General features: G+C 28.2%; 1 protein-coding gene across 1 annotated transcript; it reads left to right on the plus strand.

Annotated features, from left to right (window-relative positions):
• The first annotated feature begins 9,317 nt into the window (after positions 1–9,317).
• Positions 9,318–15,414, plus strand: LOC108205632 (serine/threonine-protein kinase GRIK2). Its single transcript, XM_017375619.2, has 13 exons — positions 9,318–9,505; positions 9,731–9,931; positions 10,066–10,449; positions 11,320–11,394; positions 11,468–11,512; positions 12,009–12,083; positions 12,328–12,415; positions 12,559–12,683; positions 13,516–13,611; positions 14,253–14,319; positions 14,437–14,552; positions 14,685–14,763; positions 14,862–15,414. The coding sequence occupies exons 3-13, from the start codon at positions 10,099–10,101 to the stop codon at positions 14,987–14,989; spliced, it is 1,245 nt and encodes a 414-aa protein (XP_017231108.1). The 5' UTR covers positions 9,318–9,505; positions 9,731–9,931; positions 10,066–10,098; the 3' UTR covers positions 14,990–15,414.
• Positions 15,415–17,259: the final 1,845 nt, after the last annotated feature.

Raw genomic sequence — 17,259 nt, forward strand, 5'->3', positions numbered from 1 at the left:
CACAATACTAATAACAAAACATTATAATTTAGATATTAGTTTGAGTCTCTTTACTGTCAAACACAATACTAATAAATATTATTCTAATTATGATAATATTAAATATTATAATTGGATAAAAATTATTTTGAACCGTGGTCCCGTTTTGAAAAATATATATTATAATATAGAAAAAAAATTATTTTGGCCACTTTCCCGTCCAACATAATACTAATAAAAAAATTATTATTATTTAGATAAAAATTAGTTTGGGCCGTCTCCGTGCCCGTCAAACACAATAGTAATGAAGAATCATTTACATTATCATAAAATCAATATATGATTCCTATATTATATATCATATTTTATTTTATTAATTATTTTTATCTTATGATTCCTATTTATTATTTAAAAATTATTATTAGTTTATGGTTCTAATTTTTTTTTGCTATTAGTTTTTTTAATGATTATTATCTTTACAATCCTTTATTTCCTATTCAAAATTTAAGAAAAATATAAGACTAAATCGAATATAAAAATTGTACGTATTACTTTACAAATCTTTAATATAAATTGTATTTTATCTTTGATTTTTAGTTTAAATAAATATAAAAATTATTCTAATTATGATTAAATTAAAGATTATAATTGGATAAAAATTATTTTGAATCGTGGTCCTGTTTTAATATATATATATTATAACATAGATAAAAAAATTATTTTAGCCACTTTCCCGTCAAACGTAATACTAATAAAATTTTTATTATTTAGATAAAAATTAGTTTAGGCCACCTCCCGTGCCAGTCAAACACAATACTAATCAGGAATCATTTTGATTACCATAAAATCAATATATGATTCTTATTTTATATATCCTATTTATTTTATTAATTATTTTTATTTGATGATTCCTATTTATTAGTTAAAGAATATTATTCTTTTTATTATTCTAATTTGTGTGCTATTAGTTTTTTTTAATGATTATTATGTTTACAATCCTTAATTTTTCACTCGAAATTTAAGAAAATTATAAGACTAAATTAAAAATAAAAATTGTATGTATTACCTTACAAATGTTAAATATAAATTGTTTTTTATCTATTATTGTTAGTTTAAATAAATATAATCCTATTTTTTTAGGTTTCCCAAATAAGAAGATCCTTAAATTTGATTTTTTGAATTAAAATTCTATGTTCTATTCGAAATTCAAGAAAATTATAAAACTAAACCGAATTATTGTCGAGATTGGTTGTAAGTCCATGCATACTATCTGAGTGAGATTGCGAAGATGTCAAAGATGTTTTCACGATAGAGATTTTATTTTCTTGTTGATCATTATGGAACGACGTGAGTTTAGCTACGAACACAATGTGAGATTCTGGAAGATGTTGGTTTTTATTTTTTAAATATATAATTTGAAAAAAATTAATAAAATAAAATTATAATTTTTATAACTTTTTTCTGAAAGAAAATTTTTATAGCTTTTAAAAATAAGAATTGTATTTTTTAATTATATTTGTTCTATAATTGTTACTTTGAATAAACAGAATCCTACTCTTTTATGATTCCTAAATAAGTAAAAGAATGTACTAATATCTTGTCGAATTTTATATATAAAATTCAACTACATATTCAATATATCTTATCGAAAATAAGAATTGTACATATTATTTTACAAATCTTAAATATAAATTGTATTTTATATATTATTATTAGTTTGAATAAATATAATCCTATTTTTTTAGAATTACCAAATAAGAAAAGAATTATATCATCTTTAGGATTCAATAAGAAATACTGAATAAGAAAAGAGTTGTATGATCTTTAGAATACAATAAGAAAAGAGTTGTATTACTTTTAGAATTCTTGAACCTTATTTTTTGAATTTTAACTATATTTTCTCTCCGAAATTTAAGAAAAATCAGAAGACTGAATCGAACAATTCTGGAGACGCCCGCATCCTCCACTTAAACAAATTTTTATATTAATTATAATATTTTTTTATTAATGAGATGTTTCACGGGAAGATGATTCAAATAAATATAAATTGTATTTTATCTATTATTATAATTAGTTTGAATAAATATAATTCTATTTCTTTTAGGATTACCAAATAAGAAAAGTATTGTATCATCTTTAGAATTCAATAAGAAATACTAAAAAAGAAAAGAATTGTATCATCTCTAGAATTCGATAAGAAAAGAATTGTATTACTTTTAATATTATAAAAACATAAAAATTTGAGTCATCTTTCCGTTAAACATATCACTAATAAAAAAAATATTATAATTAGTAAAGAAATTTGTTTAAATGGCCATCTTGTCAAACACAATACTAATAATAAAATTAGTTTGAACCGGTCTCTCATGAAAGACAATATTAATTCATAATTATTATTTTTATGATAAAATTAAATATTATAATTTAAATCAAAATTAATTTGAGCCGCTCTCCTGTCAAACACAATACTAATAATAAAATATTATAATTTAGATATTAGTTTGAGTCGCAATACTGTCAAACACGATACTAATAAAAATTATTCTAATTATGATAAAGTTAAAAATTATAATTGGATAAAAATTATTTTGAGCCGCCGTTTTAACAAAAAAATATTATAACATAGATAAAAATTATATTAGCCATTTTCCGTCAAACATAATACTAATAGAAAAATTATTATTATTTAGATAAAAATTAGTTTGGGCCGCCTCCCGTGCCCATCAAACACAATACTAATCAAGAATCATTTACATTATTATAGAATCAATATATGATTCCTATTTCATATATCCTATTTTTTTTTGTAATTATTTGGAACCGCCGTTTTAACAAAAAAAAATTATAACATAGATAAAAATTATATTAGCCACTTTCCCGTCAAACATAATACTAATAGAAAAATTATTATTATTTAGATAAAAATTAGTTTGGGCCGTCTCCCGTACCCGTCAAACACAATACTAATTAAGAATCATTTACATTATTATAAAATTAATATATGATTCTTATTTTATATAACCTATTTTTTTGTTAATTATTTTTATTTTATGATTCCTATTTATTAGTTAAAAATTATTATTCTTTTATGTACCCAATTTTTTTACTATTAGTTTTTTTAATGATTAATATCTTTATAACCCTTAATTTTCTATACGAAATTAAAAATAAAATTTTAAGGCTAAATCGAAAATAAAAATCGTACGTATTACCCTACAAATAACCCGAAGGGCAGCGGCTGCGGGTTCCTACGTTAAAAAAAAAATCCTAAATATAAATTGTATTTTATCTATGATTGTTAAATAAATATAATCCTACTCCTTTTAGGATTCTTAAGTAAGAAAAAAATTGTATTACCTTTAAAATCCAAAGTGAAAAGAATAGTATCATCTTTAGAATTCAATAAGAAGTAGTAAATAAAAAAGAAAAAGAATTGTATCATCTTTAAAATTCAATAAGAAAAGAGTTGTATTACTTTTAGAATTCTTGAACCATATTTTTGAATTATAATTATATTTTCTCTCCGAAATTTAAAAAAAAAATTAGAAGACTGAATCGAACAATTCTAGAGACGCCTTGCGGCGGCGTTATAAATTTTGTAAAAATTCTGATACGAATTAATATTATAATAGCATAAAAATTATTTTGAGTCATGTTCCGGTTAAACATATCACTAATAAAAAATATTATGATTAGTATAAAAATTTGTGATTAGTATAAAAATTTGTTTAAGTGGCCATCCTATCAGACACAATACTAATAAAAAATTAGTTTTAGTCGCCCTACCGTCAAATACAATACAAATAAAAAATTATTATAATTATGATAAAGTTAAAGATATAATTGGATAAAAATTAATTTAAGTCATGGTCCCGTTTTAATAAAAAAAATACATTATAACTTAGGTAAAAAATTGTTTTAACCGTTTTCCCGTCAAACATAATACTAATAATTTTTTTTATTATTTAGATAAAAATTAATTTGGACCGCCCTCCCCTCAAACACAATACTAATTAAGAATATTTTTTTATAAATTTTAATACGAATTAATATTATAATTGCATAAAAATTATTTTGAGTCATGTTTCCGTTAAACATATCGTTAATAAAAAATATTATAATTAGTATAAACATTTGTTTAGGACTTTAAGATTTTAATAAGTCATATATTAATATATAATTAACAATAAGAATTGTATTACCCTTATGATTCCTAAATAAGAAGAAGAATTGTATTATTTTTGGAACGCAATAGAAAAAGAATTGTACCTTTAGAATTCTTAAACATGATTTTTTGAATTATAACTATATTATCTCTCCGAAATTCAAGAAAAATCAGAAAACTGAATCGAACAATCCTAGAGACTCTACGCAATAGAAAAAGAATTGTACCTTTAGAATTATTAAACATGATTTTTTGAATTATAACTATATTATCTCTCCGAAATTCAAGAAAAATCAGAAAACTGAATCGAACAATCCTAGAGACTCTCGCATCCTCCTTTATATATATATATTGATTGATGATATATATATATAGAGTTTTACTCCAATAGAAACCTCCTTATCCAAGAAACTAAAAACCAAACTGAAATATCACTAAATCCTAAAGCAAATACCACTAAATTTTTAAACAACCCCATCTCCACCTCCATCTTCATCAAACCCACCTCCATCTTCACCAACCTCACCTCCACTACCACCACCTCCGTCGTCGCCTCCTTCATAACCACTACCACCTCTATGCCGCCCACCCCCTCCATAACCACCACCTCCATCTCCATCTCCACCTCCACCTCCATTATTTCTTTAACAACACAACCTCCACACCTCCATCTTCACCAGGCCCATCTTAATCGCCGCTTCAACCTCCTTCAGATTCGTTCATACTTCTTTCTCCACCTCGACTCAACTTCAAAGGCGGAGCCGCCACTATTCCGGCAACGCTCCAACCCCCTACTTCAAGCCGCCCAAACCTCCGCTACAATCATCTTTCCTCCATCTCCACCTTCACCTCCACCATCTCCACCACTATCACCACCATCTGAATCGAAAACATGAACAGATCTGGAGATTCTAAGCTGGTTAATATCTGGAGATTGAGTTTTCACTAAATTCTGCAGCACAGATCACTAAATCCTAAAGAGATAATCACTAAATTGTACTGAGAATATCACTAACTTGTATTGGTTTCTAGTTTTTATTTTAAAATTGGTTTCTATTTGATCATGAGCATATATATATATATATATATATATATATATATATATATATATATATATATATATAGAGTTGAGTTCTAGAGAGACCCTTGTTATCAAGAGACCCAAGAGACTCCATCTAGACCATCTATTAGTTAGTATTTTTATACTATGTTGAATATACTATGTTGAATACATCTTAAAATAGCAATACTGTAATTATACCTATTAATGGAGGAAATATTTTAAATTTCAAATCTGTATAAGCTGTGTATTTATGGAAGATAATAATATGCTTTTATGCAGATATTTAATGATCTTGTCAGATTCGGAAAGGATATATTATGCATTTATGTAGTGATTGAATAATCTTTTTATTTTGGAAATGAGATATTGTGCTCTTATCTTTTCAGATTTGGAAAGAATATATTTACGCAATACTATATCTTGGATCAGTTTATATAACAAAAATGATAATAATTAAATTATGTTGATCTCTTACTAAATTGTTAATAATTAGTAGAACACTTAACAGATAATATTAAAAGCATGACACATTGAAATTTTTGTTAGGTCATTAATAAAATGTACATTATAACTGTTAATAGAATAATATTTTTTAAAAAAACTTATCTCTAATAATATTTATTAGAACACTTTTATAAACACTTAGTAGAACATTTAGTTGACTAAAAAATTGTAGTAAATTTTAGTAGGACAGCTGTTAAAACAAAAACAAAAATAAAAATATTAAATTTTAGTAAAACACTTTGCAAATCTGTGTAATAAAACATGTTATCGATCTTAATAAATTTTATTATATGATCTCTTAAATTCGAACTGAGATTCTATAAAATATTGTAACAATAAATTATATTTGACACTTCGTAAAGAAAATAGTAAACTAAATTCATTAAAAAACTTATCAGAACATTTATTATATAAAAATTTCTCATTAAAATTTTTATTAGGTGTTTCGTTAATCAGTCATATATATGTTTTATGATTTTATTATATGTTATTTTTAAAAAAAGTAAAATATATTTGATAAAATTTATTTAAGTTATATATTTATTAAGATTCTTCTAATTGATGCATTAAGTGTTTCATATAAGTCATATATTTATTAAGATTCTTCTAATTGATGCATCAAGTGTTTCTAATTTATTTAAGTCATACATTTATGAGTCTCATAAGTTCTTAAAAATAATATTTAAAATTAATAAACACTTAAGAGAATATTAATGTTATATTAAGATTCTTCTAATTGATGCATTAAGTGTTTCATATACTAATAATTTTATTTAATTTTTTAAAGCAAATAATACTAATAAATTTTTGATATAATTTATTGTAAGTCATATATTTATTAAGATTCTTTTAACAGATGCATTAGTGTAAAATCTATATCAAAATATTTAGTATAAATTTTATTGGAATCTTATGTGGTTTTTGCTAATAAAACACTTAAGGGAATCTTAATATTAACGTTCAATGAATTCTTTAAAGTGTTTTATTATATATTTCATCACTATCATAAACATCTTATAGAATCTCCATATAAATTAAGACATTAAATCATTAAGAGCAACTTTTTCAATTCTCTACATGAAATTCTATTAAGGATTTAAAAAGTTGTTACTAAGGATTGAACACAATAAAAGAGATTCCATTACTAGTTCATGAAGTCGATAAGAATAATTACATACTAATATCTAAAAAATAAAAGAAAACTTCAATAAATACCTACAAGTTTCTACTAGCAATATCTGCAAAACCTATTGTATTTATTACTATTATGGTTTAAAGAAGAAAATCTCATTTTTTGTTACAATTATATATAATATATTTACTGGCTAATTATAATTTTTGAATATTAATTTATTAACTTTTTTTAACAAGAATCTTTAAGGTGTTCATTGAAAACACAATAAAATTTTCTCATTGTTAATTGATACGTGGGTGAAGGTGACAAGATATAATAAACTTGAGTAAAAACTAACCCTCAAAATATTATTTATATTAATAGATCACTTGATAGAACACATAAGAGATCTAAATTAAAATAATTTTTATAAAATATTAAATACATAACTAGGCTTTTTATGGGAAGTTCACAAAATGTGTTAGATTCTTAAAGTGATGGGTCCGATTTTGATTGTCTCGAGTTGTATAGCTGATGAACTTGGTTATGAAAAATAGATATAAATGATTTAAGAAGTATATATGGATACTAATTAAATAAGATATTGTGCAAGATAATTGATATAACTTGAATATGGAAATATAGATTCATGAATTTATTGAAATAACTTGATTATGGAAATATATAAAAGTCCACCATTAAATGTGTAGACAATATTTAATGCAATCGTTTTGTATATGGAAATACATGATTGAATTAATGTGATGTATGTATACATAATTTATTACATATACTGCTAGATAGTATAAATACTGATTAATGCGTATATAATTTAGGCCATAGGATCAACTGATAATGGATGGTCAGATTTATGGTCTCTCGGTTCTCTTCCTAAGCCCTGGTCTTTTTTGAACCTCGCTATATATATATATGAGAGGTATTGCTCACCGAAGAAGACCCTAAAATAAGAACAAAAGAAAAACACTTTAGAATCGCATATACAATCTCATTTAAAACTTGAACTAAATTCTAATTTTAAGCTAATTAACCTTTTATGATGAATAATAATAGTATCTAACATGTTTAACAATAAATATAGATTAAAAATAACATGATTCTATATAATATTAATCGTGCAAAATATATGTGTGTGTGCGAGAGAGATTCTATTTTGGATTATATAATATTTAATATTAATGATTTGGATAAGTTCGGTTATTTGATTTCATATATTATGTTTAATTAGTGTTTAATTTTGAAATTATAATCTTAACAAATCATTTTTTATGAAAAATACAGTGTTATGATAGTTTTCTTTGTTTTTTTTTTTAAATTGTCCTGCGTGAGTTGTTATGATATATATTATTTTAATGTACTATCTACAATATTCGAACATTATTCATTGATATTTTGGAATATTTTATTTAATACGTTATTAGTGGAGTTTGAACCTCTTACTTTAATAATATTATGATCGGTGAGGTTTAAAAAATTTCATTCAAATAATTCTAATCAATTTGATTTAGAAAATTTCATGATTATAATGAACGACATCATATTACAAGTCAACAAAAAAATTTATGCATGTTCGATTTAATAACACGATATAGATTTATAAAAAGTAATAAATATTTTGAAATTAGTATAACTTATATGTGTATAAATGGAAGCGATATGACTGTATAAAATTTTCATTAAATAATAATTAAAATGCATTTTGTGTGCCGATCGTGACATCACTTTTAAAGTTAAAGAACAATCAATTGAAATATCAAATTTTTGAAAGTTGTCACATGATATATAATTTTGTCAATTCAGTTAATTATGTTATTTTTTTGGACGGTGTTTGCGTATTTTCGTTCCACTAACAAATTTCTAACCTATGACAGTCTAAGATATTATAAAGTCTTCTAGTAAACTTTAATTCATTATTATGTAGTGTGTATGTTAATAACGGAAAATTTAAGATTGTTGGATGAACGAAAAGATGCAAACATCTCAACAATATTCAACACAATTAATAAGGATAGACAGAACTACACATTTCGTGATGAAATTTAAAATTACACATTTTGTATATATTATTGTTTTTATCATCATTTTTTATAAAATATTTTTCGCAATTAAATAATATTAATGAAAAAATATTTTTCTGAATTCCGATATGTTCATTTTCAGTTTATACTAGTGCCTATGCTTTAGAGCTAAAAAAAGAAAGATTAATTTTTTTAAGTCATATCTCCAAATTTTGACAAGAGAAAAAAATAAAATAAATCTTTTTTCTAGTTAAAAAACTCTAAAATATAGGATTTGAAAATGAGTGAAAGAACTTGACTAAAAAATTTTAAAAAGTAAAATTAAACAATCCAAAGCATCCACCTTTTTGTCGAGGAATGAGATAAAAAGGCAGAATAAAATTATATCAAAGATAATACTCCTATAAACAATTGGATTGATAGATTATAATAATAAAAATAATAAAACGTTATTCCAGCTCTCCATTTCAAATATCGGAAAAGTATATGCTGTCCCGTGATACTATTGCAAATTAGGGTTCATCTTTTTCCTTTTCTTAATATATCATAAATATAATAATTAAACTATAATTCTGATCGCTACAATTGTATGGTTGATAACATCACGATTAACTAGGGTTTTAAATTCATTTACAATTCTACAGGTGCGTGTATCTGATAATTGTTTACGATTCATTAGCTGTTCATAAACACATGTTGTATCTATATGTGTATGTATATTTGCTGTCACATGTCAGCTGTGTTGGATGTTTCTAGAGACTTACATAACAACCTTTTTAATGATTGTTTAATGTTGATGATCTGTGTTTTTAATTTAATGCCTGTTGTAATTTTGTATTGTAAAGGTGTTTTGTTTCATGTTGGAATAGGTCAAAGGTTGTTGCTGGCTTAAAAGTTAAGGAGTGGTGTGTTTTGTCTGATTTGGTATTAAGCTGGAGTTTTCGAGATGCTGGTGTTGAATTGGAATGGCATCAGTTTAATTGATTGTTTCTTTTACGTCTCCGAATGGCATCCTTTGGAGCTGTGAGTTGATTATTTTTTGGGTGAAGCTTGTATCCCTCATTTTTCGGGTATGATTTTGATTTTTCAATGGCTTCTAGCTTAGTTTTGTGGTTGAATATCGTGAAATGTTAGTATTTGCTGAATTGTTTTAACAATTGGGGTGGTTCTGTATGGGGTTAATTTTTAGTGATTTTGTTCTTAGGTTTGGTTGATATATTTCAAGAGCCAAGGTTATATGTGGGGAAAAGTATATACTGTAGGGAGACTGATCCAGATGGGTTGTTGCAATTGTTTCGGATTCTCGTTTAGAAGAAAGTCCAAAACAGTAGTGAGGCACAACAATTGCTACCACGATCACACTGACACTTCACAGCAGTTGCTGTTGGATGAAGATGTAGAAGACGATGTTGAAGAAGATGAAGGTGATTATGATCTTAATGGCGACGTAACAGATTCTGGAAATGGCGACGATGATTTCCAAAGTCTGGTAAAACGAGCTGAAGAGATTATACATTACAGAATTCAAAAGGGGTTACATTGCAGGGAGTTTCCTGTCAAGGACACTTACATATTGATCCGTTCAGAGGTAAAATGTGTAAGGTGTATTAGATTTTGAACATATATTGGAATTACATTAAGACATGCTTGTATAAAAAACACTGCATTATTTAGCAAAAGGAATAATAATAACAAGGGCACTGCGTCATTCTTTGAAGTTCTGATAGATAGTTACTATCTTACATGGTAGTTTTATTTTGACGGTGTGCATTTTACATGTTCTTATCTTCAATATTTGTCCAGCAGATCTGAAATTAGTAACTGATATATACATTTAGCTTATGTAAGTTTACATAACTATCATGCTGACATCTATCGATATAAAAAGTTACAGTTTCGTGTGTCATGTTTGCAGTAATTTGTGATTTCATTTGTCAACCATATTAAAGTAGCCTTGATATGGCTGAAGTAGAAGCTAAGCCACTTGACTTGCCGCCCGAAAACTGCCAATATAGTGTCTGTCAGTGTTCTCTTCAAAAATTTCAGCTCTTGGTTTAATAAGTTTGAGCTTTTTATTTTAATCTATGTAATAATCTATGTAATACTTAGTAACCACATTACAGTATCCGAAATGATAGTGTCCTTCGTAGAATCATTTGAAATGGTATTGCTAAAATAGCTTTAGCAGCCTTTCACTTGGTTCCTCTTGGCTGTTAGCATCAATTATTTAGCTTGCAACTTAAACACTGAAGCTATTTCTGTGTAACTGGTAGTCATCAATCATCATATATGTTAGTATGTGTTTCTTCTGCGTAATATAGTTTTAAGGTTTTAAATGCAACAAAATGATAGCATATCTCTTCTTATATATTATCAATACCTTTACTAGATGCCCATCTTTGATTTTAAAGCAGTAACACTGAACTTTCACGCTGTTACTTTTTTGAATAATTGTTAGGATGACGATGGGAACAAGATGGTTAATGAGTATGTATATGTGCGCAAGATTGCTGCTGGTGGCTATGGGAAAGTGGTAAGCTCAGGGCTGATACTATTTCATATCTGTCTAAAAGAGATAATATTTCACAGTTTTCTTATATGAACAGGTTCTGTATCGCAACAGCATCGACGGGAAGCACTACGCAATTAAGGTAGCTCACTTCACTCATGAGAGTGTTCATTATCCTTCAGAATATGCTATTTCATTTTTAAATTTTTTATCATATGTTTTTTCCTTGATTATATTTTTTGATGTAAAGTGTGCTTATATTAAAGATCTTGTTTTTTCTTCTATGCTCCTGCTATCCAAATGTTTAAATCATTCCTTTTTCTAGTATTCATCTACCTTGAGGCTGGTTTAGGCTGTCTATTTGAATTTGTCTTCGTTTCATCATGATGATGTAATGAAGATTGATTAACTAAATTAAGCACATAGCAGTAGTGCAGTACTATGTCAAAATTATTTGCAGTGATAGAAAATACTTAAAAGAAATGTTTGAAGCTTAATTTCACATTGAAGTAGAAACTGTTTCCGTCTCACTAGTCACTGCTCCTGACATTATTGCACACTGGAAAAGGAAATATCAGTCTTTAGGAATTTGTTTGGTGATTTAATACATGTATTTACTGTTCACTTTACAATTGTAGGCCTTTCATAAGTCTCATTTGTTAAAGCTGCGAGTAGCACCATCAGAGACGGCAATGACAGATGTTCTACGTGAGGTATCATTCTGTAGCTTTCTGTAATCTGTAGTCCTTGTATCCGCAATTTTTTTATTTTAGTTGCCTTGTCATATGTTTACTTCTGCTTTATTTACAAACATCACTCTATTAGCCAAGCATTTTTTATTTTTTTTTGTGATGTAATTTAATGAACTAATGCTTATGTTTGGTTGGATAACTTGTATGCTTAGTTTCCATTAGCATTATCTTCATTATATAGTTAATAGTTGAATTATTTTTGAAGGTTCTAATTATGAAAATAGTGGAGCACCCAAACATAGTAAATCTTGTGGAGGTAATTGACGACCCAACGACAGATCACTTCTACATGGGTACACACTTTCTTACTCTTTCTCAGTCTCTATTATATTACACACACACACACACACACACGCACACTCTCTCTTCCCCCTCAAACGCACATGGCTCACAAATGCAACATCCCTGAGTAAGTCTTATCTTTTGTTTTGGTCAGTTCTCGAATACATTGACGGAAAATGGGATTGGGAGGGTTCGAGTCCACCAGGTAGTTGTGGAGAAATTGCTGCCCGGAAGTATTTCCGTGATGTAGTTTCTGGCTTGATGTATCTCCATGCTCATGTATGATGGGGTAGATTAACTTTGTCTTTTTTTTTTTTATAATTAATTATCACCAAATTTAGTACATAATCTTTAAACATAATGACATTATTTACTTGACCTATTTGCTCAATGCCACGTCTTCTCTTTTTAAAGATTATTATGCAGAATAACTTCCTAGACATGTAGTACTTTGAGAATGAAAGTCAACTATTTATAATAGTTTATAGTAAATTTATGTGTACTAGGTTATTTTTATTAATATTTGGTTTTAAATTAACTCCTATGTCCTACGATAGGCTTGAAAATTGAATTCTAGCAACATGCCTATATGTACTGTAGTTTTTTGTCGTTAATATAATGGTTTGTACTTTGTAACTTAATATTCCAAACTATGGTCACATGTGCCAATTTATATGGGCATTCTTATATCTCTGATATATGCTAATGCATATCATATATAATTTCAATTTACTTCCATTCACACAGTTACATGGTTTGAGTTCTATTTTTTGCATTCAATATTGCATTTAGCAGAAGTATAAAACAACAATTTAGAAAGATGGAAGGCTGAGATGCCCCTTTTAAAACTAACAATTCTATACTTTCAATATTCTATTTCTGTCTGTGGCCTCCTGCAATGCACCTTTGAATAAAAACCTTCAGATAATGCCACGAAAATATTATATTTTTGATATTTTTTCAAGTTTGGCATGCATTTTGATTGCTGTATATTCTATTATATAGATCAGTAAGCTGTTATATGCTGATTCTTTTGTACGATGTTTGTTAACCTATCATAATGTCTCATTTTACCAGTCATAAAGTTTTTTTTTTTTGCTTTGGACTACAGAATATTGTGCACGGTGATATTAAACCTGACAATCTATTGATTACTAGCTCTGGTACAGTAAAGATTATTGATTTTGGCGTCAGCCAGGTTTTTGAGGTACTGAGCTATATTCTGTTTTTTGCTTAATGTGCTAAGCATAATCATCAAGTATGCTATCTACTTCAAGTAGTTACATGATTTTTTTATGAGGTGCAAACTGTTAGTATAATAACAATATACTAAGTTGCTTTACTCTTGGAGCGGATGATTAATTGAAAAAACATTGGCCTACTCTTTCTTTAAATATAGCTAAATTTAAGCTTAGATTGCATGATTTTCTGAATTTCCGACTTATTTTAAGAGCTCAGAGTTGTAATATACGCACACCTTCTAGACCAGACTAGATATGTGTTGTTTTTTGAAAAAGAGCCCCTACCCCTGAAATTGAACAGAGGATCTACAAAGTTTTGGCGCGGTCATCCACTGACATTTTAATTCTCTTTTACTGCACTCTGGCATAGTACATTAGTATTACATTACGCCGTTGAGAGAGGGTTACTTTAGCAGTACGTGTAAGATAGAATTATGTAGAAACGCGTCAACTGAGTAGAAAAAAGGAAGGGTCCTCGCTTTGGTATAAATTTCCTTTGAAATAGAGTAAAATTTTCAGTGTCAATGTTCTTTCAGTTGTCGCAATTTTATGTTTACAATTGCATGAGGCTTGTTTTCGTCTTCTAATTAAGCCTTGTTATATGAAGGATGACAATGATGTGCTTCGTCGCTCACCTGGGACTCCTGTTTTCACTGCTCCAGAGTGTTGCTTAGGTGCGACAGTACTCCTTGTGTGAAATACAAATGGAATTGAACAGTCAATACTAAGATGTATTGGAGTCTCAAATACATTACAAACTAAAGTAGTCATTTGCCCTTGTTATTTTCCAGGTTTAACATATCATGGAAAAGCTGCAGACACTTGGGCAGCTGGAGCAACCTTGTACTGTATGGTATTGGGTAATTACCCATTTCTTGGAGATAATCTGCATGATACATATGACAAGGTGAGGAATGCTATGTTCCAGTGTCGATATATCTGTAACGTCCTTGTGACTATAATGAAAAGATTTACATTACTTCTGCACTCATATTATGTGGCCTAGTCTCATCCAAGTCATCTTTCCATTTCTATCCAGATTGTTTCCAACGAACTGTTCCTCCCTGATAATATGAACCCTTTGCTTAAGGATTTAATACAGGGGCTCCTTTGCAAAGGTCTGTTTCATGCGTTTCTTTCTTGACAACTAGTTTTACTGATTCTCTCTCCCTTGAGATTGTTTTCTTTGTTTCACTTAATAAAAATCATTTTGCAGATCCAGATCAGCGGATGTCGCTAGCAAATGTTGCAGAGCATCCTTGGATTGTTGCAGAAGAGGGACCAATCCCACCATACCTATGTTGGTGCGAACGAAATAGTATACAGAGGGGAATGATGCCATGAGAGCAGAACCCAAGTTTTTGCTTGAGCAGTACAAAGTTTCTGACAGATACACACTAACTTGTTAGATCCTCTTTGTATAGCAACAGTCAGTTACTCCTTCCCTGGTTAATTTGAGCTACTCGGAAAGATGTGTTAAAGCTTGAGGTTTTGGCATTGTGAGATTGCTGACTCTATTGATAATCACTTGCACATATAGTTGTAACAGATTATTAGGTGATAAATTTTCAAGGAATCCGTTAGAGAATACAATGTTTTTCCCTCCTAATTCTGGTTGATTTGTAGTGTGTACAAAGCTACAGCGTTAGTTTGAGTGTACTTTCGGATATGCTTATATTGGATTACTGTAATTTGTACACAACCTTGTCTTTTGGGGCCTGTGATATGTTGCTATAAGAAATGTGCTTGTATTCTTACACAGGAAATAATGTATTGACTATTGAATGCAGAATGGCTGGCTGGATGAAATATGTATGTAGTGTATGAAGTAAAGCGTTTTCTTTCAGCAGAAAACGCGGATATTATTCCCATCTGTTTGCAGGTTATGAATTGCTGTCCATTTTCAGTCGTATACGGTTCCTTCCAATTTGTTACGTCAGGCCCAACTCAAATCTGTGCAGGGTTAGAGATCTTGGAGGGTTCCTTTCAGTTTGTTACTTGCAGGCCTTACCCAAAAAAATCTACATGTGTAGGGTTGAGGTCTCAATTTGTCACTTTCAGGCCTTACTCAAATCTAGCTGTGTGCGGTTGGAGGCTAGGGACCGCGGAGGAGATTGCAGAATATAATGGTCGTGTTTGGAAGTCAGAGGTGGGGTAAATAAGAGAATCGGGTGTTCCAGAGGTTTGACTATTTCAATACGCTAATGTTAGTGTTTGATAGTTAACGGATTGAAACAAATGTTTGGTCTTAAAAAGCTAATTTTTTAAAAAGTTACTTTGAAGAGTTTTTTAGATTATAGATTTTGGTATGTGTCATAAAAAGTTAATCAAACAATTATTTATCGAACAGTTTTACAAGAAATTGCTAATTCAATCTGCCAGTCAAAATATCTAATTTAATTCGTTAACCACTAACTCTCAAATATAGCCAATCAATATACTTATATAAAGGAGAAGCGAGGGGCGTGTAGGTGGCGCCTCTCACATCACTCCGTTCTATTTTTCTAATTTTTTAGAATATTTGGATGAAAAATATCAAAAATTAGAACTACCTTTTTTAGTTTCGGGTATATTAGAAGCAAGTTTCAGAATCTGATTTTGTTTCATATTATTTATGGAATATAGTAGCTTGAAAATTTAATCTGATTTTGTTTCAGATTATTTTTGTTTCAGATTATTTATGGAATATAGTACCTTGAAAATTTAATCTGATTTTGTTTTAGATTATTTAATTATGGAAAAAAGTAGCACACAAGTCTCTCTGTACCTATATATACCCCATAAATTGTAGGGTTTTGGATCATCTGAACATAGCCTCCTCTCTTTCAATATCACAACACTACCTTTTTCAGGTGATAGTTCTCTTGCTCGATTTCTAGCTCGGTGGTGCCGTTCTTCTACAACGATAAGTGAAGGCTGTTTATCCAGTATTAAAAAAATAAAGGTTGTTGCAAGTAAAGACAGTTATAGACCGCTATGTGGGAGTCGACAAATCCAAACACGGGAAAAGAATATAATCCTGACATGATATTGATGGATGATATCAATAAATTAACTATTAGTGATATATGTTTGTTGCTTATTCTTTTATAATATTTATTTTGTTCATCGGATATATTTATTGTTAATTTTTATATGATTTACTTTGTATAGAGGAAAAAATTACGCATGCATAATCTGTTTCCGTTCAAGCAACTTTTAAGTGAAGGTTGTTTATACGGTATTAAAAAATAAAGGTTGTTAAAAGCAAGGGTAGTTATAGGCCGCTATCTTAAAGATTTAAGTTTGATGTTTTTGTGCACAATCAATCCAAAAAAATTGGAGGAAGGTGACAATGTAAAAATATGATTAATTTTTTAAAAAAACACAAATAAAATTAAGATTCGTTGTGTTTTAAATTTTTTCAATTTTATATATTAGTATTGGCATTACATCAAGATTTTTTTAGTATAAAAATTATTTTATCCTACAAATGTTAATTTTGAAACATTAATATATATTTTATAGACAGCCACAAAATTATTTAATTTTACAAATATTAATATTGAATCATTAATATAATTTTTATAGGCCGCCGCAACGCGCGGATTCTGAACTAGTATTATCATAGAACA

Source organism: Daucus carota, chromosome 2 (genome assembly GCF_001625215.2).
Source record: "Daucus carota subsp. sativus chromosome 2, DH1 v3.0, whole genome shotgun sequence".
Taxonomy (NCBI): domain Eukaryota; kingdom Viridiplantae; phylum Streptophyta; class Magnoliopsida; order Apiales; family Apiaceae; genus Daucus; species Daucus carota.